The sequence below is a fragment of the Diabrotica virgifera genome, chromosome 4, assembly GCF_917563875.1.
Source record: "Diabrotica virgifera virgifera chromosome 4, PGI_DIABVI_V3a".
NCBI lineage: Eukaryota > Metazoa > Arthropoda > Insecta > Coleoptera > Chrysomelidae > Diabrotica > Diabrotica virgifera.
The window spans coordinates 159,950,466-159,977,618 of record NC_065446.1 but is presented as its reverse complement, the minus strand read 5'-3'; the positions used below and the strand labels follow the sequence as shown (position 1 = coordinate 159,977,618).

At 35.7% G+C, this 27,153-nt stretch overlaps 1 protein-coding gene across 5 annotated transcripts in view; it reads right to left on the bottom strand.

Moving 5' to 3' along the window:
* The window catches only part of LOC114339121 (transmembrane protein 209), a 120,543-nt gene that overhangs the window by 80,561 nt on the left and 12,829 nt on the right, over window positions 1–27,153 (bottom strand). Inside the window, exon 2 of one of the 5 annotated variants that reach the window (XM_050648453.1) lies at window positions 1,819–7,662. The exons of the other annotated variants lie outside the window; for them this stretch is intronic. Coding sequence (XP_050504410.1) covers window positions 2,199–4,499 — 2,301 coding nt within the window. The 5' untranslated portion in view covers window positions 4,500–7,662 and the 3' untranslated portion in view covers window positions 1,819–2,198. Of the gene's footprint in view, window positions 1–1,818; window positions 7,663–27,153 lie in introns of those variants that run through there. 5 annotated transcript variants of the gene reach the window in all.

Below are 27,153 nucleotides of genomic sequence, written 5' to 3'. Positions count from 1 at the left end.
GTGATGAGTTTTATGGTTGAGCATGGTGTGATACGAGACAAAATGGTATGTAAGTGCGGTAAAGAATTAACAAATAACGCCGAAAGTAAATTTAAGTGTAATAGACTTGTCACAAAAGGTAAAAAAGCACTAAAACGGTGTGGTTTTACTCGGCAAGGAAAGAGACCTTTTTGGAAGCTAGTAGATTGCCGATAGAGAACATACTCTATCGGCAAGGAAAGAGACCTTTTTCTAAGCTAGTAGATTGCCGGTAGAGAAGATACTCTATCGGCAAGGAAAGGTACCTTTTTGGAAGCTAGTAGATTGCCGGTAGAGAAAATATTCGTTTATTTAACACCAAGCTATTAAGATTGCATCCCCCATCCACCTGTTTAACGTAAGTAATTTTCATTAAATTTTTAGATCTTTTAAAGGTTAAAACTGGTAACACTGTCGAAGGTGACGAACATTTTACTTCTTTGCGATTGTCGGCCATTATATTTATTTATTTATTACGGGATGTCCCCATTTTTACAAATAACAAAAATAAAGTATCCTAACCATAACACAAATACTAAACTAAGTATTATACAGGGTGTCATGAAAAGATTGGTCATCCACAGAGAACGGCAGTTCTCACCAGTGGCGCACAACACCCTTACAAGCGACACTATATATACACGAAATTTTCGATTTTCTAAACCTGACTGAATTGGAAATTGGGCCAAATCCCATCTTAAAGTATAGGAAAAGACTCGTCCATCCATATGTTACATCTCCATTTTGGTCCAAGGGTGTGAATTTTACGGCCCTTCCCATTTAGAGTCTGTTTTTCGTTCTCGTCCCCAAAACTCCCAAAAATTTCAAAAACTTAAGCCTGACCTTTGCGGTTTCTGATAGCACAGATCATTACCTTTCCAATGCATGTTTAATTTTGAAAATCGGTTATACCATTCAAAAGTTATCGAGCTCAGAATTATGACTCAATTTTTATTTAAAAAAGGGAAAATGTTTGTGTGTATGTATGTATGTGTGTGGAAAAGTTACACCGATCTGAATTTTTTTTTCTGTGTTTCAAGAGGGTGTGAGGGCCGATTCAGAACCGGTCTAATTTTTGACTTCTGACTACCTGTAAGCCAGCTAGAGGACTAGGTAGATACAAAATAGCATATTTTTTGGGCGTATATATCTTAGGTTCAAGGAGAGACAGGAAAACCGCAAATACACCAAATCAATAGGATTGAGTTAAGCTTTCAAATGGTGCTTAAGCGATCAACCTGAGACATACACACTGCTCACCATAGCCGAAAAACTGAAAAATTAAACTTTGAAAATTTTGGTTTTTCGACAATTACTCAAAATTTCAACCCACGAATTGAGCCAATAACTGAGCGTTTGTAGGAGGACTCACGAGGCGTCTAACGGTGTATATCTCATATCTGGGAAAATTCGAATTTTTTAGTTATAGGCTTCATAAGTATGATCAAATCTATTTCTTTTGGGAAAAACCGTTTTTCAAGCTCAATAATTCCTGTAATACGTTCAGTTATCATACTTGATCTTGGATGCATCAGATACTACTTGTCAATACGTTTTAAACTCATGTTTAGTGATCAACATCAGTTCAGCCGTTCAGAAGTTATAGAGCTCCAAAAGTATTGTTTGCTCTAAACCCTTTCTCTTCGTTGGAGGACTGTAAAAAGCCAACGAGGGTTTTTAGCACTTTTCGTGATGTCCTATCTTCAGTGTGTAGGAAATTCACAGTAATAAAATATGTTTTAATAGTTTCTTTATTTTAGCGCATTCCACAGCACTAAGCGAAGGTAGATTCCACAATAAAATAAAATTTTGCTCGTTGAAATTATTTTGATTGATTTTATATATATTTGCTGACTGTTGTTATGGGTTACCGATTCCAAAAACTACTCGTCACCCGTGAAATATTATACGTACTTGTTTATTTTAATTAATATTGGCAATTTAAAATATTTTATACAAATTAGGATCGAACATACCGCCGCCCTTGAAGTTATCTAAGGATACACTTCAATAAAGAAAGGTAGTGACTAATTACTTAAAAACCGGCTCGCTTAGGCTGTGGCTTGCAGAATTACAATGACTTGTTATACAATACTTATATACATACCTAAATACTACATACATGAAAGAAAATTTAAAATTAGTTGTTTCGGTTACACTAAAAAATAGAAAACGAATGTTTATTGTTCAACAGGTAACGGGCACAGTTTAGTAATGCTGCGTTTGATAGTTCCATTTGGGGTAGAGACGCTCACAAGTCCGTCTTTGCCTGGATGGAGAGCACTTATACGTCCACGGGACCATTGATACGGAGGAAGACCATCATCCTTCAGGAGCACCATCTGTCCTTGTAATTTGGCCGTGTCTTTTGTATATCTCCACTTTTCTCGTTGCTGCAAAGTATAGTATTCATTTTTCCACCTCGACCAAAAGTGCTGCATCATGCGCTGCAAGAGCTCAAATCGGGTGAGCCGGTTGATCGGAAAATCCTCATAGTCTATAGCAGGAACCATGTTAAGCGGATGACCAATGAGAAAATGGCCCGGAGTCAGCACTTCTATATCATTGGGATCGTTGCTCATAGGAAGCAGGGGTCGAGAATTTAATACACCTTCAATCTGTACTAAAAGAGTATACAATTCCTCATAGAATAAAGGATTGGCATTGTTTATAATACGGTACAAGTGAGTTTTTATTGATTTTATGGCACTCTCCCATAGCCCCCCAAAGTGTGGAGATCTGGCAGGAATGAAATGCCATGTTATTTTATTTTCTTGAGAAAAATCTCGGATGGCATTTGTTTTTAAAAGAGGATGCTTATGTGGAAGTAAAACCGGATGTTTTGCTGAGAATTGGATAGAAGCATGTCTTAAGCGACCTACCACCCTCATTATGTTTAGGTCGTCAAGGAATACGTTCAGAGAGTTTAATTTGCTGGAAAGTTTGACTTTACCATGAGACTTTAATTGGTGAATATCCTCAGGAAAGCTTTCTCTCTGAACGTGTCTAACAAGATAATTTGTGCTTTGGACCATCTCCGTTAAGGTGAGATCTCCAATTATCCGGAATTCCCTTGAAGTCTTAGCGTTGTGGATAAATCGAAAACAATAAGCCAGAACGTTCCGAAGTTTAGTATAACTAGAATATCTATTAACTAGTGAAGATATTAAGATTGAAGGAGATACTTGAGATGATAGAACAATAGATTTTGGATTAAGTTCCATTAAATCGGGATCAGGAGTATGAGCTGTGAAGTTCGATATGTGATTGTTTGAGGGCCAAGTATCCTGAGATTGCAACAAAAATGAAGGTCCATGCCACCATAAATCACATTCATGCAATTCGGACGGACTAGCTTCTCTAGATATTATGTCGGCAGGATTTAAATTGGAGGGTATATGATGCCACTCATCTATTTTTGTCAATTGCTGGATTTCGGATACACGATTGCATACGAATGTTTTTAAAGTGCGAGGTTCAAGACCCAACCAGCATAGAACAATTGTGGAGTCGGTATAGAAATAAATTTTTGAGAAAGTAAGTTTTAAAGATTCGATTACGTTTTTAGTTAGGCGAGCAAGAGTAAGTGCTCCACACAATTCAAGTCTAGGTAGTGAAATAGCCTTTAACGGAGCAACACGTGATTTAGCGCACAGTAAATTGCTAAGTATACGACCGTGTATATCAATAGATCGTACATATATGCAAGCTCCATATGCATTTATTGAACTATCGGAAAAGCCATGTAGCTCAATGTAAATGGGATCTTTCGTGGTGACTTGACGAGGTATATTAAAAGAATTAACGAGAGTAAAGTTGTCTATAAACGATTTCCAGATCTTATAGAGTTCGACAGGAATAGGATCATCCCAGTTAAGTCGCTGAATCCATAATTTTTGCATTAGAACCTTTGCTTGAACGATCATGGGCCCAAGGCAACCTAGAGGATCAAAAATAGAAGCTATGGTTGATAGGATTGTCCTTTTTGTAATAATGGATGGATTTGCTGTTATCCTTGTATTGTAGATACATGAGTCAGTTAAAGAATTCCACGATATGCCAAGAGTTTTACTGTTTGGTGAATCTGTTATTATATATTCTTCTTTGTGATCGTCTACATTTATATCTGATAGCAGGGCCGTACTGTTTGATGAAAATTGTCTTAGATTGAAGCCATAGGAACTTAATATTGAAGTTAAGTCTCGACGAAGAGAAATCAAGCCTTGTTTAGTTGAAGCACCTGTGACCACATCATCGACATACGTATCTAGGTTGAGCTTACGACTTTCTTCAGGAAATGTAGCCGAAGAATGTATAGAAATTTCCTTTAAGCATCTAGTAGCTAAATATGATGAGCTTGCCAAGCCGTATGTCACGGTGTTTAACTGATAGATGATAATTTCCTGGGAAGGATCATTTCGCCATATTATCACGCGTTGAAGGTTACGCTGTGCTGGTTCGACCAGTACTTGTCTATACATTTTGGCAATGTCACCGGTAAATACGAAGTTGTGCTATCTGAATCGTAGCAATATGGAAAAAAGATCGCTTTGAACAACAGGGCCCACCTTGAGTGTATGATTTAGTGATATGTCGGTAGAAGTGGGACATGAGGCATTAAAAACGATACGAGTTTTCTCTTCTATCATTTTTTTCGACAGCATGGTGAGGCAAATAATACGAAGGAGAAGAATCAGGTTCGAGATCCGAAATTTTAGACATGTGTCCAAGCTCGATGTACTGTGACATAAATTCGCAATAGGCTTGTTTTAGAATACGATTTTTCTGAAGCTTCCTTTCGATTGATAGAAATCGTTTAAAAGCTATGTCATAAGATTTGCCTAGTTGTGCAATTTGAGGTTTAAGAGGAAGACTCACTTGAAAACGTCCAGTGTCGTCGCTAATTGTGGTACATTGAAAATGGACTTCACATTCTTCTTCTTCCTTAGTGTATTTAGAAGGAATCGTAATATATTTCTCTTCAATTTTCCAGAATTTTTCGATACTGGCCTGAAGAGGATCGGCTGATAAAAGAAAACAAGAACTGGGACCAGAATGGTAGCAATAAGTTTGTGAAGGAATTGGGCCACTAACTACCCACCCCAATTTCGTTTGTTGTAAAAATGGTTGACCTTTATTACCCTTTATTTGTCCAGAACCCATGAGATTAAAGAATAAGCCTGCACCAATGAGTAGGTGTACTTCAGAAGGATTATAGAACTGAGGGTCAGCTAATGTGATATTATTGGGTATATTAATATAAGAAGGGTTGATTGAATGCTGTGGTGTAAGATCGGTTATTTGATTAATTACGAGAGCAGGCATTTTGAAAGTGAAATCTCCGTTTAAAGATTTTACTTCTAATTTTACACGTTTGGTAAGTGAAGTTGTAACGTGATTTATACCTGTTATAGGTAGGTTAACATGTTCATATGGAAGATTTAGTTTCTCAAATAGTTCTTGAGTAATAAAATTGGATTGGCTTCCACTATCTAAGATGGCCCTGGCCAGTGTGGGTTGCCGTTTTTTGTCAAATGTTTTTACTACAGCAGTAGCTAACAGTATGAACGAATTAGGATTTTGATTAAATGAATATAAGTTACAGGATGTCTCTGGTTGTCTAGAAGTGCTAGGATTATTTTGATGAGATTGGGGAAGATAAGATATGGTAGATATATGGTTTTTATTATGATTTTGCGACTCGGGTTGAGTTCTATGTAAAAGGCTATGGTGTTTGTTTTGACAAGCCTTACAAGTGTAGCTAGATTTACAATCCAAAGTTTTATGTCCGGACCTTAAGCAATTGGTGGACAGATGAAGCTCCTTTGCTTTTGCAAATCGGTCCGGTATCGGCATGGCATGAAACTTAGAACAAGAGTAGATAAAATGGTTATCTGAGCATAAACTGCACCTTGATGGCACTTGAGCTAATGCGGTAAGGGTTGAAGATTTGTCAGATGACTTGACATTATGCCCATTGGTCGCATTTTTGTTCAACAGATTCTAAAATTTTACACCTTTCCGACAAAAATTGTAGGAAGTGTTTCACATCGGGAGATTGCTTTCCTGCTGATACTCTTTCCCATTCTTTTCGAGAATTGATGTCAATTTTGGATGTTAAAAGATATATTAGAATGGTACTCCACTCGAAAACGCGTTCCCCTAAGTTTTCCAAGGATTTGAAATGGTTGACGAAAGTGTCTAAAAGTTTTATCAAGGAACGAGACGACTCATCTTTAGTAGGACTTAGCTCGAAGATGGATTTGACGTGAGCATGAAAAATTGCTCTTTTGTTTTCATAACGGTCGCACAATAGATGCTAAGCCGTTTCATAATTTGCTTCGGTTGCGGAGAGTGCTCCAATAATTTGAGCGGCTTCCCCCTTTAGACTGGATTTAAGATAATAAAATTTTTCGATTTTTTGAATAGTAGGATTGTTCTCAATAAGTGCCTCAAAGGTTTCTTTGAAATTTGTCCAAGTTTCGTATGTGCCAGAATATATGGGCAAAGGAATTGATGGTAAATATGAATTAAGACGATGAGAGTTGAGCATTGGCGAAGGTGACATGGATGAAGATGATCCATGAATGGGTGGTTGCTCCTTTGATACGGGATTGAGAAGTAATGTTGCTTTCGCTACTAAGGCATAATATTTGCTTTCAAACTTTCCTCGTTCATCATCTTGATTGCCGAGGTTAGAGGTTGTATCAAATAAACAAATACGTTCAATGTCACACTGTACCTTTTCAAACTCAACAACTGACTCCTTTAAGGCATCAAGACGCGCTTGTAATTTAAGACGGATTGTGTCAGATAAAGGAGTTACACATTTTTCAAGGAAAGTGTTAAAACGAGTCACTGTGGATTTAACAGTGCCACGACGAGCTACAAAATGTTTAAGGTCTTCAGCATTAGCCACTTTTATCAATTAATTTACGCTAATAGGTTTGAGAGAAGGTTATAAATTTACTGTGTTTTGTGGAATATACTAATTAATAAGAATATTGCTAGCTTAGTTGCAGTACCAAGTTAAAATAAGTGGATCAGCTAAGTAAGCAATAAAAAATGTTGATGGTGTGGATTAGGTATAAGGATTGTGATACGGCTATGTTGGGCCAAATATTAATAATGCTTAGGATGTCTTTATTATAAGTAAAATGCTTTGAAATGCGTTAATTATATTATAAATAAACGATATTCCCTTCGATGGGTGCTGCTATGGTAGGCTGGTTGTTGTATATTATGTATTAATTAATATGATTAATATTGTAGATTATTATACAAATAATAACTGATAACGTTTATTTCAATATTTAGATATGTTATTTAGCTTAAAGAAGTAAGTTTTTTTTAAGATATAAATCCAAAAATTATAATTTGTTTTTAAAGAAATGTGCCAAATATTTAATATTTTGTATGATAAAGTAGAAAGAATATGAACTAAAACAAAACCATATGCCAATAAATTATATACTCTCAAAGCAAGATCAAAATAAGTGAATCAAATATTCTAACCTTACTTCTCGATGCTGCAAGCTGTAGGTACCAAATTCAGGCGAAGGGATCGATGTTTTCTTCGGGTGTCAAAAAATCCGGACGAAGTAGACCAATGTTTGCTCTAAACCCTTTCTCTTCGTTGGAGGACTGTAAAAAGCCAACGAGGGTTTTAAGCACTTTTCGTGATATCCTATCTTCAGTGTGTAGGAAATTCACAGTAATAAAATATGTTTTAATAGTTTCTTTATTTTAGCGCATTCCACAGCACTAAGCGAAGGTAGATTCCACAATAAAATAAAATTTTGCTCGTTGACATTATTTTGATTGATTTTATATATATTTTCTGTTGTTATGGGTTACCGATTCCAAAAACTACTCGTAACCCGTGAAATATTATACGTACTTGTTTATTTTAATTCATATTGGCAATTTCAAATATTTTATACAAATTAGGATCGAACAAGTATAATTAGTCCAGGAACTGAAACTTTTCACTTCGCAATTTTTACAGAATGGACCGATTTGCTTGAAAATTTGACAATAAGTAGTGTGGATAGTCCAAGGAACAAAATATATATGATGCCGAAAGACGCTTTTACCATGAGTTGGTTGCCACCCCATCTCGAGGGTGGAAATTTTTTATTATATCTTGACCGCAAATGTTGGTAAAAACATTCATTGTAAGCAAAAAATGTTTTATATTTTTTTGATAAAATTAATAGTTTTCGATTTATTAGTTATCGAAACTTAGTTTATATCGAAAAAAATCAATGTTATTAATCAATCATGGTTTATGTACTTGTAGTGGTTACGATGCTAAGTTTGATTGGGCAATCCGAGTTCATTTGCCGGCCATAATTACATAATTATTAGGATGGCTGGGATATGAACTCGGATTGTCTTATTACTGGTGTCGTAAGTACTAGATCATTTGGGAGAGAATGCGACCAAGGCGATCCCAGAAAACGGCAATTCTCGCTAGTGGCGCACAACCCCTCTACATGCGACACTATACAGGGTGTCCAGAAACTCTACCGACAAACGAAGACAGGAGATTCCTCAGATAATTTTAAGACAATTTAACCCAATTCACCTAGTCCGAAAATGCTTCTTAAGGGAGCTAGAGCTCTTTGAAGATGGCGCCATGAAATTAGTTTTTCTTAAATACCTCCAGAACACTTCTATTTAGAAAAACGAAAATTGGTTTGCATATTTACTTTTCAGAGATGAATCGATTCCACCCATTGCAAATTTCTAGTACCGGTCATAGGCGTCCGTTTTGGGTAGAGCAACGGGTATTTTATCGCATAACTTTTTTGTCCTTAACTTTTATGCATTTTTGACACCGGATTATTAAATTGTGAGGTATTCTAGTACTAAAAGGTACTCTTGCTTTAAGTCGGTAGGACACACCGTTTTCTAGAAAAATCGATTTGAAAGTTTTTCGTTTTTGGAATTTGAAAAAAAAATTGAAAGAACTTTTCAACAAAAAACGAAGTATTTTACCAACATAAAGCAAGAGTAACTTTTAGTACTCGAATACCTCATAATTTAATAATCCAGTGTCAAAAATGCTCAAAAATTCAAGACAAAAAAGTTATGCTATAAATTAACTGTTGACCTACCCAAAACGGACGACTATGACCAGTACTAGAAATTCGCAATTAATGAAATCGATTTATCTCTGGAATATAAATAAATGTACCAGTTTTCGTCTTTCTAAACAGTTTTTTTTTAATTTTTTTTTTAATTTAAAAAGCGAAAAATTTTCAAATCGATTTTTCTAGAAAACGGTGTGTTCTACCGATTTAAAACAAGAGTACCTTATAGAACTAGAATACTTCACAATTTCATAATCCAGTGTCAGAAATGCATAAAAGTTAAAGATAAAAAAGTTATGCGATAAAATAACCGTTGCCCTACCCAAAACGGACGCCTATGATCGGTACTAGAAATTTGCAATGGATGGATTAGATTTATATCTTGTAGATAAATACGCGTACCAATTTTTGTTTTTCTAAATAGAAGCGTTCTGGAGGTATTTAAGAAAAACTAATTACAAGACGCCATCTTCAAAGAGCTCTAGCTCCCTAGGCCGCGTTCAGAGTGGACGAGCAAAGAGCAAAGAGCAAAGAGCAAAGATCAACGAGCAAAGAGCAAAGAGCAAAAAGTGCACGTTCAGAGTGGACGAGCAAAGAGCAAAGAGCAAAGAAGTGCTAATAGCGGGTAGTTACGCTAGACGAGAGTTTAGTTTTTTTCCACTCGGCAGTATGGATAGGAGCGGTAGGATATTTGCTCTTTACTCTCACAGTAGTCCATGTAGTGAGACCGCTCCCGTCTGAAAAAATTTCCGATTCGGTCTCTTTGTAGATTCCTATTTAAAAATATTTTAAAATTTCCTTTAAACAAATCTGAAGGGTGCCGGGCGGAATTTTTGGGCAGAAATTGTTTAAACAATTTTTTTTAAACAAATACAAAAGATCACCTTTTTTGCTCTGGAACATATATTTTTAAGTTTTGTGGGTCATTCTAAACAACAAAGGTATCTTGTAAATGTTCTCAAAAATTGATAGTTTTCGAGTTATAGGCAATTTAAAATCTGAAAAATGCGAAAATACGCATTTTCGAGGCCTAAAAACTCATATTTAAATTAGTATTTTTGAGGTTGCCAGATACTTAAATTGAAGTTTAAACATTGAGCCTCAAGACTCTGAAGAGTGATCGCGTCTAACCTTAATTTATACCGTTGTTTTTTAATTGTTAAATATGCGTGTTTATCCGATTTTTTGCCGGTGTGGCGCGCTCTATTTCAAAAATCTCCTATTTTCCTCCGAAAATTATTTTTTCTAGATTGTTTGGGATTTTCTAAATAAAATAAGTTTCTTGACATTTTTCTCAAAAGTTAACAGTTTTAAAGTTATAAGCGATTTAAAATCCAAAAATGAGTTTTTTATTAACTTATAACTTTAAAACTATTAACTTTTGAGAAAAATGTCAAGAAACTTATTCTATTTAGAATATCCCAAAAAATCTAGAAAAAATAATTTTCGGAGGAAATAGGAGATTTTTGAAATAGAGCGCGCCGCACCGGCAAAATAATCTGATAAACACGCATATTTAACAATTAAAAAACAACGGTATAAATTAAGGTTACACGCGATCACTCTTCAGAATCGAAGCTGAATGTTTAATCATCAATTTAAGTATCTGGTAACCTCAAAAATACTAATTGAAATATGAATTTTTAAGCCTCGAAAATGCGTATTTTCGCATTTTTCAGATTTTAAATCGCCTATAACTCGAACACTATTAATTTTTGGGAAAAATTACAAGATACCTTTTTTGTTTAGAATAACCCAAAAAACCTAAAAATATATAATAATAAAAATGCGAACTGAATAAAAATGGTATACATTTTTATTTTATAGTCGTATTACTCCGTAGTAAGTGCGCACCTACATTGGATCCGATTTTCTCCGATCAGATCAGATCAGATCAGATCCGATCCGATCCGACAGGCGGTGCCTACATAGGGCTTTTCATTCAGTCATTTGTTTCGAGCTTCTGTCATGTGTCACATAATAATAATTTATCTACGTCATACGTTATTGGTATACAAACCAAACACGTATGGCGTAGATATATCAATATTATGTGACACATGACAGAAGCTCGAAACAAATGACAGTCGATGAAAAGCCCTATTGGATCCGTCTTTCTCCGATCAGATCAGATCCGATCAGACCGGTTTTCCGGCGAGGGTGCCTACATTGGTTCAGTAATCTTCCGACCACCGACCACCGACAATAAGTTGCGATGAAGTGTTGAGATGATGACATTGAATATATTTAAACATGTTAGCTTGCAACCCCCAACTTGCAACCAACTTGCAACCAGTTTGCAACCAGTTTGCAACCAACTTGCAACCAGTTTGCAACCAACTTGCAACCAGTTTGCAACCAACTTGCAACCATCTTGCAACCAACTTGCAACCAATTTGCAACCAACTTGCAACCAACTTGCAACTAAAATTGCAACTCAACGTGCACCCAATCGGAATGAAACCAAACACTTCTCGATGAGAATAGGAGAAGCTACTCCCGACGTCGGCCGATATCGGATCTGATCTGATCTGATCGGATCGGAGAAAAACGGATCCAATGTAGGCACTCCCATTTAATACTATGGGTTTATTTTTTATTCCGACGTCGGATCTGATCTGATCTGATCGGAGAAAAACGGATCCGATGTAGGCACCCCCATTTAATACTATGGGTTTATTTTCTATTCCGACGTCGGCCGACGTCGGATCTGATCTGATCGGAGAAAATCGGATCCAATGTAGGTGCGGCCTAACTAGGTGCATTTTTCCGTTGGAACTTCTGCAGACGGGGGATGTGAATTGCATAGTGTAGAATTCCTTCCCTCTCGTCTTCACTGCAGCATCCATTTGACTTGCAAATTGTAGAAGTCTTGGAGGTGTCACCAGGAACGTGTACCAATAAGTTTTCAATTTAAAAATCTTTTAGTAATATTTTTAATATTTTCAATATTAATAATTTACTATTAGGATTGAAAACTACTTCGTCTAAAAATATATGTTCCGGAGCAAAAGAACGTGATCTTTTGTATTTGTTTAAAAATAGTTATTTATGAAACAGTTCGTGAAGTATGCTTTTTGCGAACGCACGCGATATTTAGAGCACGAGCGACAGCGGAGCGAGTGCTATACATCGCGTAAGTTCGCAAAAAGTACTTCATGCACAGTTTCATACAATATTTTATCTACTCTACCATAAACAAATAAAAAAACTGTAACTCTTCGTCACTGGAATTCATTTCTATTCTACAATTTTTAGAACTTTGGCATTTAAAAATTCTAACTTCTTTCAAACCACAAAACTGTAAAAACTTTTGTCGTAATTTATTGCTCATTATGTCATCACCATGACAACGCCAAAGTTAAGGATATTTGATTATATGAAAGTGTGTTAAAAACAGTGCGAAAAAGTAAGTCCCATTTAAAATACATTGTTACTTCACGCTCACTTTAAACACTTCACGCACTGCTATCTATAATGACAGTTTTCACAAACTAAAAACTTACACATAATACAACATAGAGTAGATAAAATTGTTTAAACAATTTCTGCCCAAAAATTCCGCCCGGTGCTCTTCAGATTTGTTTAAAGGGGACATTTTTGAATAGGAATTGACAAAGAAACCGAATCAAAAATTTTTTCAGACGGGAGCGGTCTCACTACATGGACCAAAGAAATCAAACTTGTTTGGTTTCGCCGCTTTGCTCTTTGCTAGCACTCTGTGCACCTCCGTTTGCCAGTATGAGTTTGATTTCTCCGCTTTGCTCTTTGCTCTTTGCTCGTCCACTCTGAACGTACGCTTAGGAAGCATTTTCGGACTAAGGCCGCGTTCAGAGTGGACGAGCAAAGAGCAAAGAGCAAAGAGCAACGAGCAAAGAGCAAAGAGCAAAAAGTGCACGTTCAGAGTGGACGAGCAAAGAGCAAAGAGCAAAGAAGTGCTAATAGCGGGTAGTTACGCTAGACGAGAGTTTAGTTCTTTTCCACTCGGCAGTGTGGATAGGAGCGGTAGGATATTTGCTCTTTACTCTCACAGTAGTCCATGTAGTGAGACCGCTCCCGTCTGAAAAAATTTCCGATTCGGTCTCTTTGTGGATTCCTATTTAAAAATATTTTAAAATTTCCTTTAAACAAATCTGAAGGGTGCCGGGCGGAATTTTTGGGCAGAAATTGTTTAAACAATTTTTTTAAACAAATACAAAAGATCACGTTTTTTGCTCTGGAACATATATTTTTAAGTTTTGTGGGTCATCTAAACAACAAAGGTATCTTGTAAATGTTCTCAAAAATTGATAGTTTTCGAGTTATAGGCAATTTAAAATCTGAAAAATGCGAAAATACCCATTTTCGAGGCCTAAATACTCATATTTAAATTAGTATTTTTGAGGTTGCCAGATACTTAAATTGAAGTTTAAACATTGAGCCTCAAGACTCTGAAGAGTGATCGCGTCTAACCTTAATTTATACCGTTGTTTTTTAATTGTTAAATATGCGTGTTTATTCGATTTTTTGCCGGTGTGGCGCGCTCTATTTCAAAAATCTCCTATTTTCCTCCGAAAATTATTTTTTCTAGATTTTTTGGGATTTTCTAAATAAAATAAGTTTCTTGTCATTTTTCTCAAAAGTTAACAGTTTTAAAGTTATAAGCGATTTAAAGTCCAAAAATGAGTTTTTTTGTCATTTTTTGGATTTTAAATCGCTTATAACTTTAAAACTATTAACTTTTGAGAAAAATGTCAAGAAACTTATTCTATTTAGAATATCCCAAAAAATCTAGAAAAAATTATTTTCGGAGGAAATAGGAGATTTTTGAAATAGAGCGCGCCGCACCGGCAAAAAAATCTGATAAACACGCATATTTAACAATTAAAAAACAACGGTATAAATTAAGGTTACTCTTCAGAATCGAAGCTGAATGTTTAATCATCAATTTAAGTATCTGGTAACCTCAAAAATACTAATTGAAATATGAATTTTTAAGCCTCGAAAATGCGTATTTTCGCATTTTTCAGATTTTAAATCGCCTATAACTCGAACACTATTAATTTTTGGGAAAAATTACAAGATACCTTTTTTGTTTAGAATAACCCAAAAAAACTAAAAATATATAATAATAAAAATGGTATACATTTTTATTTTATAGTCGTATTACTCCGTAGAGTAAGTCCACACCTACATTGCCTACATTGGATCCGATTTTCTCCGATCAGATCAGATCAGATCAGATCCGATCCGATCCGACAGGCGGTGCCTATATAGGGCTTTTCATTCACAGTCATTTGTTTCGAGCTTCTGTCATGTGTCACATAATATTAATTTATCTACGTCATACGTTATTGGTATATAAACAATACAAACCAAAGACGTATGGCGTAGATATATCAATATTATGTGACACATGACAGAAGCTCGAAACAAATGACAGTCGATGAAAAGCCCTATTGGATCCGTCTTTCTCCGATCAGATCAGATCCGATCAGACCGGTTTTCCGGCGAGGGTGCCTACATTGGTTCAGTAATCTTCCGACCACCGACCACCGACAATAAGTTCCGATGAAGATGTGTTGAGATGATGACATTGAATATATTTAATCATGTTAGCTCGCAACCCCCAACTTGCAACAAACTTGCAACCAGTTTGCAACCAACTTGCAACCAGTTTGCAACCAGTTTGCAACAAGTTTGCAACCAGTTTGCAACCAACTTGCAACCAACTTGCAACCAATTTGCAACCAACTTGCAACCATCTTGCAACCAACTTGCAACCAACTTGCAACTAAAATTGCAACTCAACTTGCCACCAATCGGAATGAAACCAAACACTTCTCGATGAGAATAGGAGAAGCTACTCCCGACGTCGGCCGATATCGGATCTGATCTGATCTGATCTGATCGGATCGGAGAAAAACGGATCCAATGTAGGCACTCCCATTTAATACTATGGGTTTATTTTTTATTTCGACGTCGGCCGACGTCGGATCTGATCTGATCTGATCGGATCGGAGAAAACGAATCCAATGTAGGCACCCCCATTTAATACTATGGGTTTATTTTCTATTCCGACGTCGGCCGACGTCGGATCTGATCTGATCGGAGAAAATCGGATCAAATGTAGGTGCGGCCTAACTAGGTGCATTTTTCCGTTGGAACTTTACCAGCTGCAGACGGGGGATGTGAATTGCATAGTGTAGAATTCCTTCGCTCTCGTCTTCACTGCAGCATCCATTTGACTTGCAAATTGGTCTTGGAGGTGTCACCAGGAAAGTGTACCAATAAGTTTTCAATTTAAAAATCTTTTAGTAATATTTTTAATATTTTCAATATTAATAATTTACTATTAGGATTGAAAACTACTTCGTCTAAAAATATATGTTCCGGAGCAAAAAACGTGATCTTTTGTATTTGTTTAAAAATAGGTATTTATGAAACAGTTCGTGAAGTATGCTTTTTGCGAAAGCACGCGATATTTAGAGCACGAGCGACAGCGGAGCGAGTGCTATACATCGCGTAAGTTCTCAAAAAGTACTTCATGCACAGTTTCATACAATATTTTATCTACTCTACCATAAACAAATAAAAAAACTGTAACTCTTCGTCACTGGAATTCATTTCTATTCTACAATTTTTAGAACTTTGACATTTAAAAATTCTAACTTCTTTCAAACCACAAAACTGTAAAAACTTTTGTCGTAATTTATTGCTCATTATGTCATCACCATGACAACGCCAAAGTTAAGGATATTTGATTATATGAAAGTGTGTTAAAAACAGTGCGAAAAAGTAAGTCCCATTTAAAATACATTGTTTCTTCACGCTCACTTTAAACACTTCACGCACTGCTATCTATAATGACAGTTTTCACAAACTAAAAACTTACACGTAACATAACATAGAGTAGATAAAATTGTTTAAACAATTTCTGCCCAAAAATTCCGCCCGGTGCTCTTCAGATTTGTTTAAAGGGGACATTTTTGAATAGGAATTGACAAAGAAACCGAATCAAAAAATTTTTCAGACGGGAGCGGTCTCACTACATGGACCAAAGAAATCAAACTTGTTTGGTTTCGCCGCTTTGCTCTTTGCTAGCACTCTGTGCACCTCCGTTTGCCAGTATGAGTTTGATTTCTCCGCTTTGCTCTTTGCTCTTTGCTCGTCCACTCTGAACGTACGCTAAGTGAGTTGGGCTAAATTATCTTAAAATTATCTGAAGAATCTCTTGTCTTCGTTTGTCGGTAGAGTTTCTGGACACCCTGTATATATACACGAAATTCATTTTGGTCATAGGGTGTGGATTTTACGTCTATTCCTATTTAGGGTCTGTTTTTCTTTCTCGTTCTCAAAACTACCAAAAATTTCAAAAATATAAATTCGACCTTTGCGGCTTCTGATAGTACTGATCATTACCTTTCCAACGCACATCTAATTTTGAAAATTACCAGAGAAAGGCAGTTCTCGCCAGTGGCGCACAACACCCCTACATGCTACACTATATACAGGCATGGAAAAAAATTATCTGATTATAGGACATTTAAACAACGCCACGAACTGAGAAAGAATATTATATAGGCTTGTATGTCCGAGAGAATAACATGTAACCATATGTCTGTGATAGACCCGTAAGCACTATGGCCAGCCTTATGTGTACATTTATGCCGAAAGAAAGTTTATTTTTTAGATGGTCTGGGGAAATATTTCAACGATGTAATTACAAGATTATAAAAGCAGGTTCATATGTTAGTTCAACAGTTTCTTTAATGTCAGTTCATGAAAAATCACATAATAAAGTCCTAACGGCATAAACTAAAACAATTGATTCTAAAAAATAATAATTTTATAATTTTAACCATTTTAAATTAAATTTTTATCACTATCCGTGCATTTTCTGCAATTCTTGACACAGCCAGTTTTTTCAAATTTAAAAGTAATGTTGTGAATTGTATATTTGGTTGGTACAAGATCTTCGAATGAGAATGAAAACCTACCGATTTGATTTACCGTCGGCACTACTTCCACAATAATGCCATTTAATAATTTGCATTTTATGTATGTTTAGTTGTAAAGGTTATCATTTTCCTAACTTGAAATATAAATTTTTTTATTCGGTGTTTTTTTGTAAATAAAACCAGCCCTTTTATACTAATGAAAAAATAAACGTTTATTTGACGATTCCGTTATCCAAACTGAACGTCACTTTGACAAAACTAGTATTCAATCTAATGGATATTAAAACAAGCTCGTATTTCGGTTCTAATTTCATACTATATTCGGTCTCTCTCTGTTAGCAGAACAACTTCATACTGTTTTTTCGCACCAATTATGCGTGCTATATGCAGTTTTCAGATTACCATTCCTGTATACACGAAATTTTCGATTTTCTAAACCCGACTGAATTGAAAATTGAGCCAAATCCCATCTTAAAGTTTAGGAAAAGACTCGTGCATCCATATATTACTTCTCCATTTTGGCCCAAGGCTGTGGATTTTACGGCCCTTCCCATTTAGGGTCTGTTTTTCGTTCTCGTCCCCAAAACTCCCAAAAATTTCAAAAACTTAAGTTCGACCTTTGCGGCTTCTGATAGCACAGATCATTACCTTTCCAACGCATGTTTAATTTTGAAAATCGGTTATACCGTTCAAAAGTTACCGAGCTCAGAATTAGAACTCAATTTTTATTTAAAAAGGGGAAAATGTTTGTGGATATGTATGCATGTATGTATGTATGTGGAAAAGTTACACCGATCCGAATTTTTTTTCTGTGTTTCAAGAGGGTGTGAGGGCCGATTCAGAACCGGTGTAATTTTCGACTTTTGACTACTCGTAAGCCAGCTATAGGGCTAGGTAGATACAAAATGGCAAATTTTTTGGGCGTATATATCTTAGGTTCAAGGAGAGACAGGAAAATCGCAAATACACCACATCAACAGGGTTGAGATAAGCTTTCTAATGATGCTTAAGCGATCAAGCTCAGACATACACACGGCTCAGTATAGCCGAAAAATTGAAAAACTAAACTTTAAAAATTTTGGTTTTTCGACAATTACTCAAAGTTTCAACCTACGAATTGCGCCAATAGCTGAGCGTTTGTAGAAGGACTCTAGGCGAATCTAACGTTGTTTACCTCATATCCGGGAAAATTAGACATTTTAAGTTATACGCTTCATAAGTATGATCAAATCTATTTCCTATGGGGAAAAACGGTTTTTCAATCTCAATAATTTCTGTAACAGCTTTAGTTTTCATACTTGATCTCAGATGCATCAGATACTACTTGTCAATACGTTTCAAACTCATGTTTAGTGATCAAAATCGGTTAAGCCGTTTAGAAGTTATTAAGCTACAAAAGTATAATCCAATTAACGATTATTCCCGAAATGGTTTATGTAGTTGTAGTGGTTACGACGCTAAATTTGATCTGCAACGGACAATCCGAGTTCATTTACCGGCCATCCCAATATTTTTATGCAATCTATTTCGACTAGAAAAAAAATCTAGTGTACATTCGATGGACACTAGATCATTTGGGAGATAATGCGACAAAGGTGACCATTTATAAAGCTTAACGTGTAATCGAGAAAAATTGCATTCAACTTCATACATTTAATTTGTATATAACTTGAAAAACTCCTGATACAAGAATAAAAAAACCGCTAAACGCCGTAAAAATGAGTGGCGCATACAATATTCCAGCTACAAAAGATCTGATATGAAAATTACGTGGCGCGAAAATGTATTTTCATTTTGATGCAAAACAAAATTCTAGTTTTATTTTAAAATATTTTTCCATAATATTTGCTAAATTTGAAGTAAATGCGCCACAAAAGAGTTTCAAAGTTCAAACTGTATCAAATTTACTCTTTTGTGGCGCGTTTACTTCAAATTTAGCAAATATTATGGAAAAATCTTTTAAAATAAAACTAGAATTTTGTTTTGCATCAAAATGAAAATACATTTTCGCGCCACGTAATTTTTATATCAGATCTTTTGTAGCTGGAATATTGTATGCGCCACTCATTTTTACGGCGTTTAGCGGTTTTTTATTCTTGTAAATTATACCACAGATTCTGGGGTCAAAAATAGGTTGATTGAACCTCACTTACCTATATACAATAGTGCACACAAAAAAAGTTACAGCCCTTTGAAGTTACAAAATAAAAATCAATTTTTTTTTCATATATCGAAAACTCTATTTCATTGAAATAGATATTTCATAGATATTTCATTGAAAATGGACATGTGGCATTCTTATGGCAGCAGCATCTTAAATAAAAATTAAAGTAAAATTTGTGTACCCCATAAAATTTTTATGGGGGTTTTGTTCCCTTAAATTCCCTCAAACTTTTGTGTACGTTCCAATTTAATTCTTAGTGTGGCACCATTAGTTAAACATACTGTTTTTAAAAACATTTTTACCTCTTAGGACTTTTTCGACAAGCCAGTGTTTATCGAGATATTTTGAATATTTATCGAATCCACCAGATATTTGTATATGGTTAAGTACGATTATAGAGACCTGTTATAATCTGAAAATGCATTTATAATTTACATTTTTAGGTATATTTTGAAAAGGATGCCACATCTCGATAAAAGTTGACTTATCAAAAAAAGACTAAGAGGCAAAAAGTTTTAAAAACACTGTATTTAACTAATGGTAGCACAATATTAGTTTAATTGGAACATACACAAATATTTGGGGGGTTTAAAGGAACAAAACTTCCATAAAATTATGGTTCTGTGGCCTGTATCGATCAGAAACCGCCAGGCTTTGAACTGCCGCGCAATACATGGACGGCGCTGAACAGAATAAGAACAGGTACCGGTAGATGTGCTGACAGCTTGCATAGAAGAAGAAGAAGAATTTATTCAAAAATTAGGTAACCCTAATATACAGTTACAATTGAGATATTTTATAATATGTATATACAATTTAAATTATTTGACAATAGAAAAGTGTTATTAAGATACAATATCAAGTCATAATAATAAAAATAAAACAAAAAACAAAAAAACACTTAAAATATTCCATTACAATACAAGCATTAAAAATACTACATTACTCAAAATATTACATTAAACTACACGCAGTTAAAAAACACATTTAGAAGCCACATGAGACATTAAATACGATTTGCAACATAATTCTTTAAATTTTTCCTATACATGTTCATTGAGGTCTTCAACTTGAGTTCCGTTGGCAACTTATTGAAATTATCAAAACCTTTATAGAGAAGTGGGTTCATAGCACCTGTAGTATTGGTTCTGCTGATGTAAATATTATTAGAATTTCTCATAAAATAAGGGTGAATATCTGAATTGTAACTAACAAGATCGAGAAAATATTTACGTGCCAATCCATGTACAATTCTAAAAATCAATATCATGGTCAAATAAAAAAGACGTTGCGATACCGAAAACCACTGCAAAGTATTCAACATCAATGTGACAGGTGTTAATCTACTTGTACGTAAAATGATCCTCATTCCACGATTCTGTAATTTTTGTAATTTGGCTAGTTGGTTAAGATTTAAAAGATACAAGATGGATGCACAAAAATCAAAATGAGGTTGGATTATCGATTTATATACAGTGATCCTTGACTGAAGTGACAAATTCTTAGAAATTCTTGTAAAGAAATACAATTTTTTTGTGAGTTTTTTACACGTATACTCGAGATGCTTGTCGAATGATAGAGTATTATCTAATTGAAAACCAAGATATTTAATTTGTGTCACTAGTTCAATTGGTTCCCCATCAATGTTTAACATTATATTGTTAGTATTAAGACTCCTGTACTTAAATTTAGATGTAACTATCATGGCTTTTGTCTTACTTACGTTTAATTTAAGTTTATTAAGTTTTAAGTATTTAGACACTGAACATAAAACGTGATTCATTTTGTCAACCGCCCCTTCAATAGAACTATCGCTACAAGCCAAAAGGGTATCATCAGCGAAAAGGTTAATAAATTCACAGTCCACAAACAAATTTATATCATTTAAATATAATATAAAAAGCAATGGTCCAAGTACACTACCCTGCGGTCCACCAACGTTATTACTGACAGTTTCGGATAATACATCAGAGATTTTTACTCTTTGCTTTCTGTCAGTTAAAAAGTTCCTTAGCCAATTTAGAACAGCTCCATTAATGCCATAGGTTTTTAGCTTATCCAATAAAATGTATCTATCAATCGTTTCAAACGCTCGTTTAAGATCTAGAAAAACTGCAACTGTATAATGATTTCTATCTATTTCTTGTTTAAATTTACATATTGAGAGTTGAACAGCCGCTTCACATGAATGATTCTTACGAAAACAGGATTGATGATTAATTAAAATATGGTTCAAATCTATGTGATCAAGAATTTGCTCGTATACAACCGTTTCCAATACTTTCTCCAAAGCCGGTAACATGTTGATAGGTCTAAATTCGCTCGACTTAATAGTATTAGTCACTTTAGGGATAGGAACAACTGTACTTATTTTTAAGTCAGATGGAACAATGCCACCATCTAGGGAAGTATTAATTAAATTTAAAATAACATGACCTATGGTTTCAAATACTTCTTTAATCATTTTACTACAAAGAACGTCTTGTGGATTGTACTTATTATCAAGAGAGTTAATGATGTGTCTTAGGTCAGAAAGTGCTATTAATTTAAATTTTGTAAAGGGCATATTATATAAATTACTATTAACGTTAATCCAAGAATCTTGTAATTCCATACTGTTAACTATATCCTCTATGCTATTAACATAATACACATTAAAATTGTTTGCAATGTCCACCTTATCATGACATACACTTTTCTGACCATTAAACTCAAATTCTATATTATTTGGAAAATCCCGACCGTTCCTGTTAACTAATTTTTTTAAAGTCTTCCACATTAATTTAGAGTTATTTTTATTTCTGTCAATTTTATCAAAATAGTATTGGTCCTTTTTGACTTTCAACACATTCACAACCTCATTTCTAAGTTCTTTAAAAGTTAACCAATTATTATCCCTCTCTTGACCCAAAGAATTCTTAAACACCTTGTAGCTGCTATCCCTAGCTCTTATTTTATTGGCTACTTCATTATCAAACCATGGCAAGTGACCCCTATAACTACACGTTTGGATGGGAGCTACATTATTTAATGTTCTACCACAAGTATCATGTAACTATTGGTATAAAATATTTACATCAACATTATCCAAAGACCAACGGTATGAAATCAAATCAGTTTTAATTTTATTCATATTAGTACTACTTAAGTTCCTAAAATATCTTGATAAATTAGTAAAGTTATTAATACAGTTTGAAAAATTCACTGAAATTACTGAATGATCGGTAATTGCAGGTGAAGAATGGACATCAGACACGCAATTATTTTGATTAACTAACACATAATCAAGAAGAGTTTTACTTACATTAGTAATTCTGGTGGGCTCAGCAGTTAGCTGGCTAATCCCATACATTGTTAGTATATTTTTAATTTTATTAGTATAAAAACTGTTGCTTAAGTAATCCAAATTAAAATCCCCTACTAAAATACATAAAGAATCAGATGCAAAAAGCTCACAAATATCCACAAATTTATCCAGAAATATTGCATCAGAGGAAGATGGAGAGTGGTAATAATAATAATAATTCATGCAGGAATAATTCGTCGGTGGCAGGGTGTTGAGGAGGCGGGCCCCTGTCATACAATCAGCTACAGCCCAACAACAACAACAACCACAAGCGAGCCAAACAACAGCAAGAGCTCCACCCGCTGAAGGTGCTGCGCTGGAACATCAGCCGGCGCTCACTCAAGCGGGACGACCGAGGCAGCGCATGAAATGGACTGTGTCCATTAACGAAAGCATTTTGCGCTTCTATTATAAGGTGACAAACCTCGGTCAAGAAACGATCGGCTACAGACAACAGCTGTATGCCGAATTTTGCAGGGAGTACCCAGATATTCAAGTATCGGAGCAAAGAGTATCAGATCAATACCGGGTAATCATAAGAAACAACCTTATCCCAGAGGCTAGACGCAATACGATCAAAAGCGAAGTCGAACGGGAGATTAACAACCAAGGGCTAGTTTTAGATCAAGTCCCTAATGAAATCTTTGATGAGCAGATTCCTGAGATTCCCATACCAGAAACTCAACCTGACAATACACAGCAGGAAAACAACGAGTTGCGCGATAGTCTAGCAAACGAAATGGCTCGTGCCGTACAAGAGTTTAATGGAACAAATCCGCTTAGCAGACCACCGCTACCACGAATAAACTCTTGTAAGAAACTAGGTGCGCTGTTACAAATTGTGAACACTGAAGTCCTACCCAATTATGTCGTAGAAGCCCACACATTGGAATATCTGCATATGCTAATCTACTGTGCAGCAACAGCAATTGCTAATGTAATGGGCGTTAAGATCAGAACACGACGGGATACTAATAACGGAAGGACTGGTAACAGAATTGCACCCTGGGAAAAAAGACTTCTCGGAAAAATTGAATTACTGCGTAGGGATATTGGTCAAGTTACAGAATATATAAGAGGTGTAACAAGTAGAACAGTCATTAAGAGAGCTGAAGAAATAATGCGGAGCACTGCAAGACACTCGAGATACGATCCAGAAAATAACACAGCCCAACAGCGTCTGGATACATTAAAACAAAAACTCTCCGTCTATTCAGAACGATTAAGAAGGTATAAAGTTAGTAACAACCGAAAATGTGACAATGCACTTTTTGAGAACTCTGAGAAGGCGTTCTACCGAAAACTCAATTCCACCGTAGAAAGTGTCGACAAGTCTTACCCAAGCCAAGAAGAGATTCATGAGTTTTGGGGAAATCAACTTACCACACCAGCTGCTCTTAACAACAATGCTGGGTGGATAGAAGATACGACGCACAACTGTCGCCACTACGTCACAGCTAACTACTAACCATTCACTACCGATGAGGTCTCAAATATCATCAAAGAGCTTCATAACTGGAAATCTCCTGGACCAGACGGAGTTCAGAACTTCTGGCTTAAGAAGTTTTGGAGTATTCATGAGTGCTTATGAACGTTAATTAATCATGTTATTTCTAACCCGCAGGAAATTCCATCATTTCTAACTCAGGGAACCACTTATTTAATACCGAAGGATCAAAATAATACCCAAGATCCAGCCAAGTACCGCCCAATTACATGTCTTCCAACTTTGTATAAATTGGTCACATCCTGTATAACCCGGCGTATCTACCAACACTGTGCTCTAAACAATATCATAGAGCCTCAACAGAAAGGATGCGTTAAGGGTTCTATGGGTTGCAAAAAACAACTGATCATCGACTCAGTCATTTCTAACCAGGCATTCACCAAAAAAAGGAACCTCTTTACTGCCTTTATTGACTACAAAAAGGCCTTTGATTCAGTGCCGCATGAATGGCTTATAGATATATTGAGAATATACAAAGTCGATGATAACATAGTGACTTTTTTAAGGCATATAATGGCAAGTTGGAAGACTAAAATTCGCCTCCAAATACCTGGTGAAAACAATATCGAAACGGAAAATATCGCAATCAACCGGGGCCTGTTTCAAGGAGACTCGCTGAGTCCATTGTGGTTCTGTTTGGCTATGAACCCTCTATCATAGCTATTAAACTCCACTGACTCAGGTTTTAGCATTAAAAACAACAATACCGTAGTAGCGAAGCTTAATCATCTGTTGTATATGGATGATTTGAAATTGATGGCTTCTACTCGAGACAATCTAGAAGAGATGCTAGAAACAGTAGAAACATTCTCTAATGATATTAATATGCACTTTGCACTAGACAAGTGCCGTATTTTAAATATAGTCAGCGGAAAAGTACAGCCCGGAGGATTCGATATGCAAAATGGCCAGAACATCGAGGCCATGGGTGAAAACGATATATACAAATATCTTGGAGTAAAGCAGGCGTGGAAAATTGACCATAAGCAAATGAAAACTGAAATAACTACTGAGTTTATACGAAGGATAAAACAGCTGCTTCGTTCACAGCTTAACAGTAAAAATTTGTTTAAGGCACTAAACATCTACGCTTGTTCCACGCTTAGCTATTCATTTGGTATTGTTAAGTGGACAAAAACAGATATAGAAAATCTTCAGCGAAAAGTACGAACACACCTCACAAAGGCACAAAAACACCATCCTAAAAGTGCAGTAGAAAGAACGACATTACCACGGAATCTAGGAGGAAGAGGACTTATGGATATAGGTGAGCAATTAGATAAACAAATTGCTAATTTAAGATCTTATTTTCAGATGCAAGCTGAGACATCTACTCTACATCGCGCTGTTTGAGCAGTAGATGACTCAACACCGATCAAACTGAGGGAACCAGAAATGCGCATAAACCACCTCACTAAAGACGAAAAAATGCGCACCTGGATGGGTACCTCTGCACGGGCGACATCCCAATGAGGTCAGCCAAGACTATGTCGACAATGCAGCGTCGAACTATTGGTTGACATCAGGAAAGATGTTCCCTGAAACGGAGGGTTCATTACTGGCCATTCAGGATCAGGTTATACCAACCAGAAATTACCTGAAATATATCATCAAAGACCCTCAGGTTCAAAACGACAGATGTCAAGCCCAAGAAACCATCCAACATCTTACAGGGGGCTGCCAGGCATTTGCTGCAACTGAATACAAGGAACGCGGCATGACGCAGTGGGAAAAATCCTTCATCAAGAGATAGCTATCAAGCTGGGACTTCTCCAAACGGACCATCTCCCATATTATCAATACGTCCCTGAGAGTATGCTTGAGGATGGCAACTACAAGCTATACTGGGACCGCACTGTGCTCACAGACCAAACAGTGGCGCATAATAGATCAGATCTCGTACTAGTTAATAAATTAACAAGACAAACAACATTAATTGATGTGGCGATACCTAACAACAATAATCTACGTAGTAAATTTACTGAAAAGATCGCCAAGTACAGAGATCTAGAAATTCAAATACGAAGGCAATGGAGAATGCAAAGTACCCAGACGATACCGATTATTATGTCTACTACTGGAGTCATTCCGAAGACCCTCCTCGAAAGCATAAAAAAGCTGGGTCTGAATGAACATCTTTATAAGACCATGCAGAAAGCTGTACTACTCGCGACGGCCAGATGCGTACGAAAATTTCTGGGAGATACACCTGCATTCCAAGTCACCTAGGGCTCGATAACACGGAAAGAGTCCCACCAGAGCTCAATCTTTTTGATACCGTAGGTATCTGGGGTGAGTCAATTTTCCACTTAGAGGGAGTGTGAACCGTATGGCTAAATCTGGATAGGATTTATTTAGCTTTTTAGCTATTACATTACAAATAAACATTTACATATATTTAAATAACTATAACTTAAAAACGAAAAATCAACTAATTCTTAACCCGGCACCTGCCACGTGGGGTGCTACCAGCACCCCATAACACATTTTTATCAAATATTTGGTATTTCAAGTTTGGTAACCGAGCTGTGCGTCATAGTAGCTTTCTATATTATATAGCATATATGTGTTAGTGTTTGAAGTGGTTATTTAGTGTCATTCTGAACTTATAGCTCTAAAGTCGAATTGGGGTGTCATCATCTGGCACTTTAAGTTTTAAATTTTTTTTATATTTCTGATAAACAGGTCAAATTTACATTTTTTATTGAAATAACTGATTTAAATTATTAATATAGACTCTATACTCACCAAATCTTAATTTTTTTAGATATTTTACTTGACTTCATTTATTATGGCTTGGTACTTGGTAATTTGCTTATAACACCTTTTTCATTTTATTTTTTAAGTTTTATAACATATTAGTGGCTAATAAGTTAATAAAACATGTTTATTTATATTCTTGTGTTACTGAACACATTATTTTGTTTTTTAAGCAAGTAGATCACAGAAATTTTTTAAGGGGTGCTGTGAGCACCCCACGTGGCAGTTGGCGCCTTGAAAAGCCACGTGGCAGGTGCCGGGTTAAAATACAATTTTTTTAACCTACTTTTGAAGACTTTAACATTTGGTGAATCTTTTAT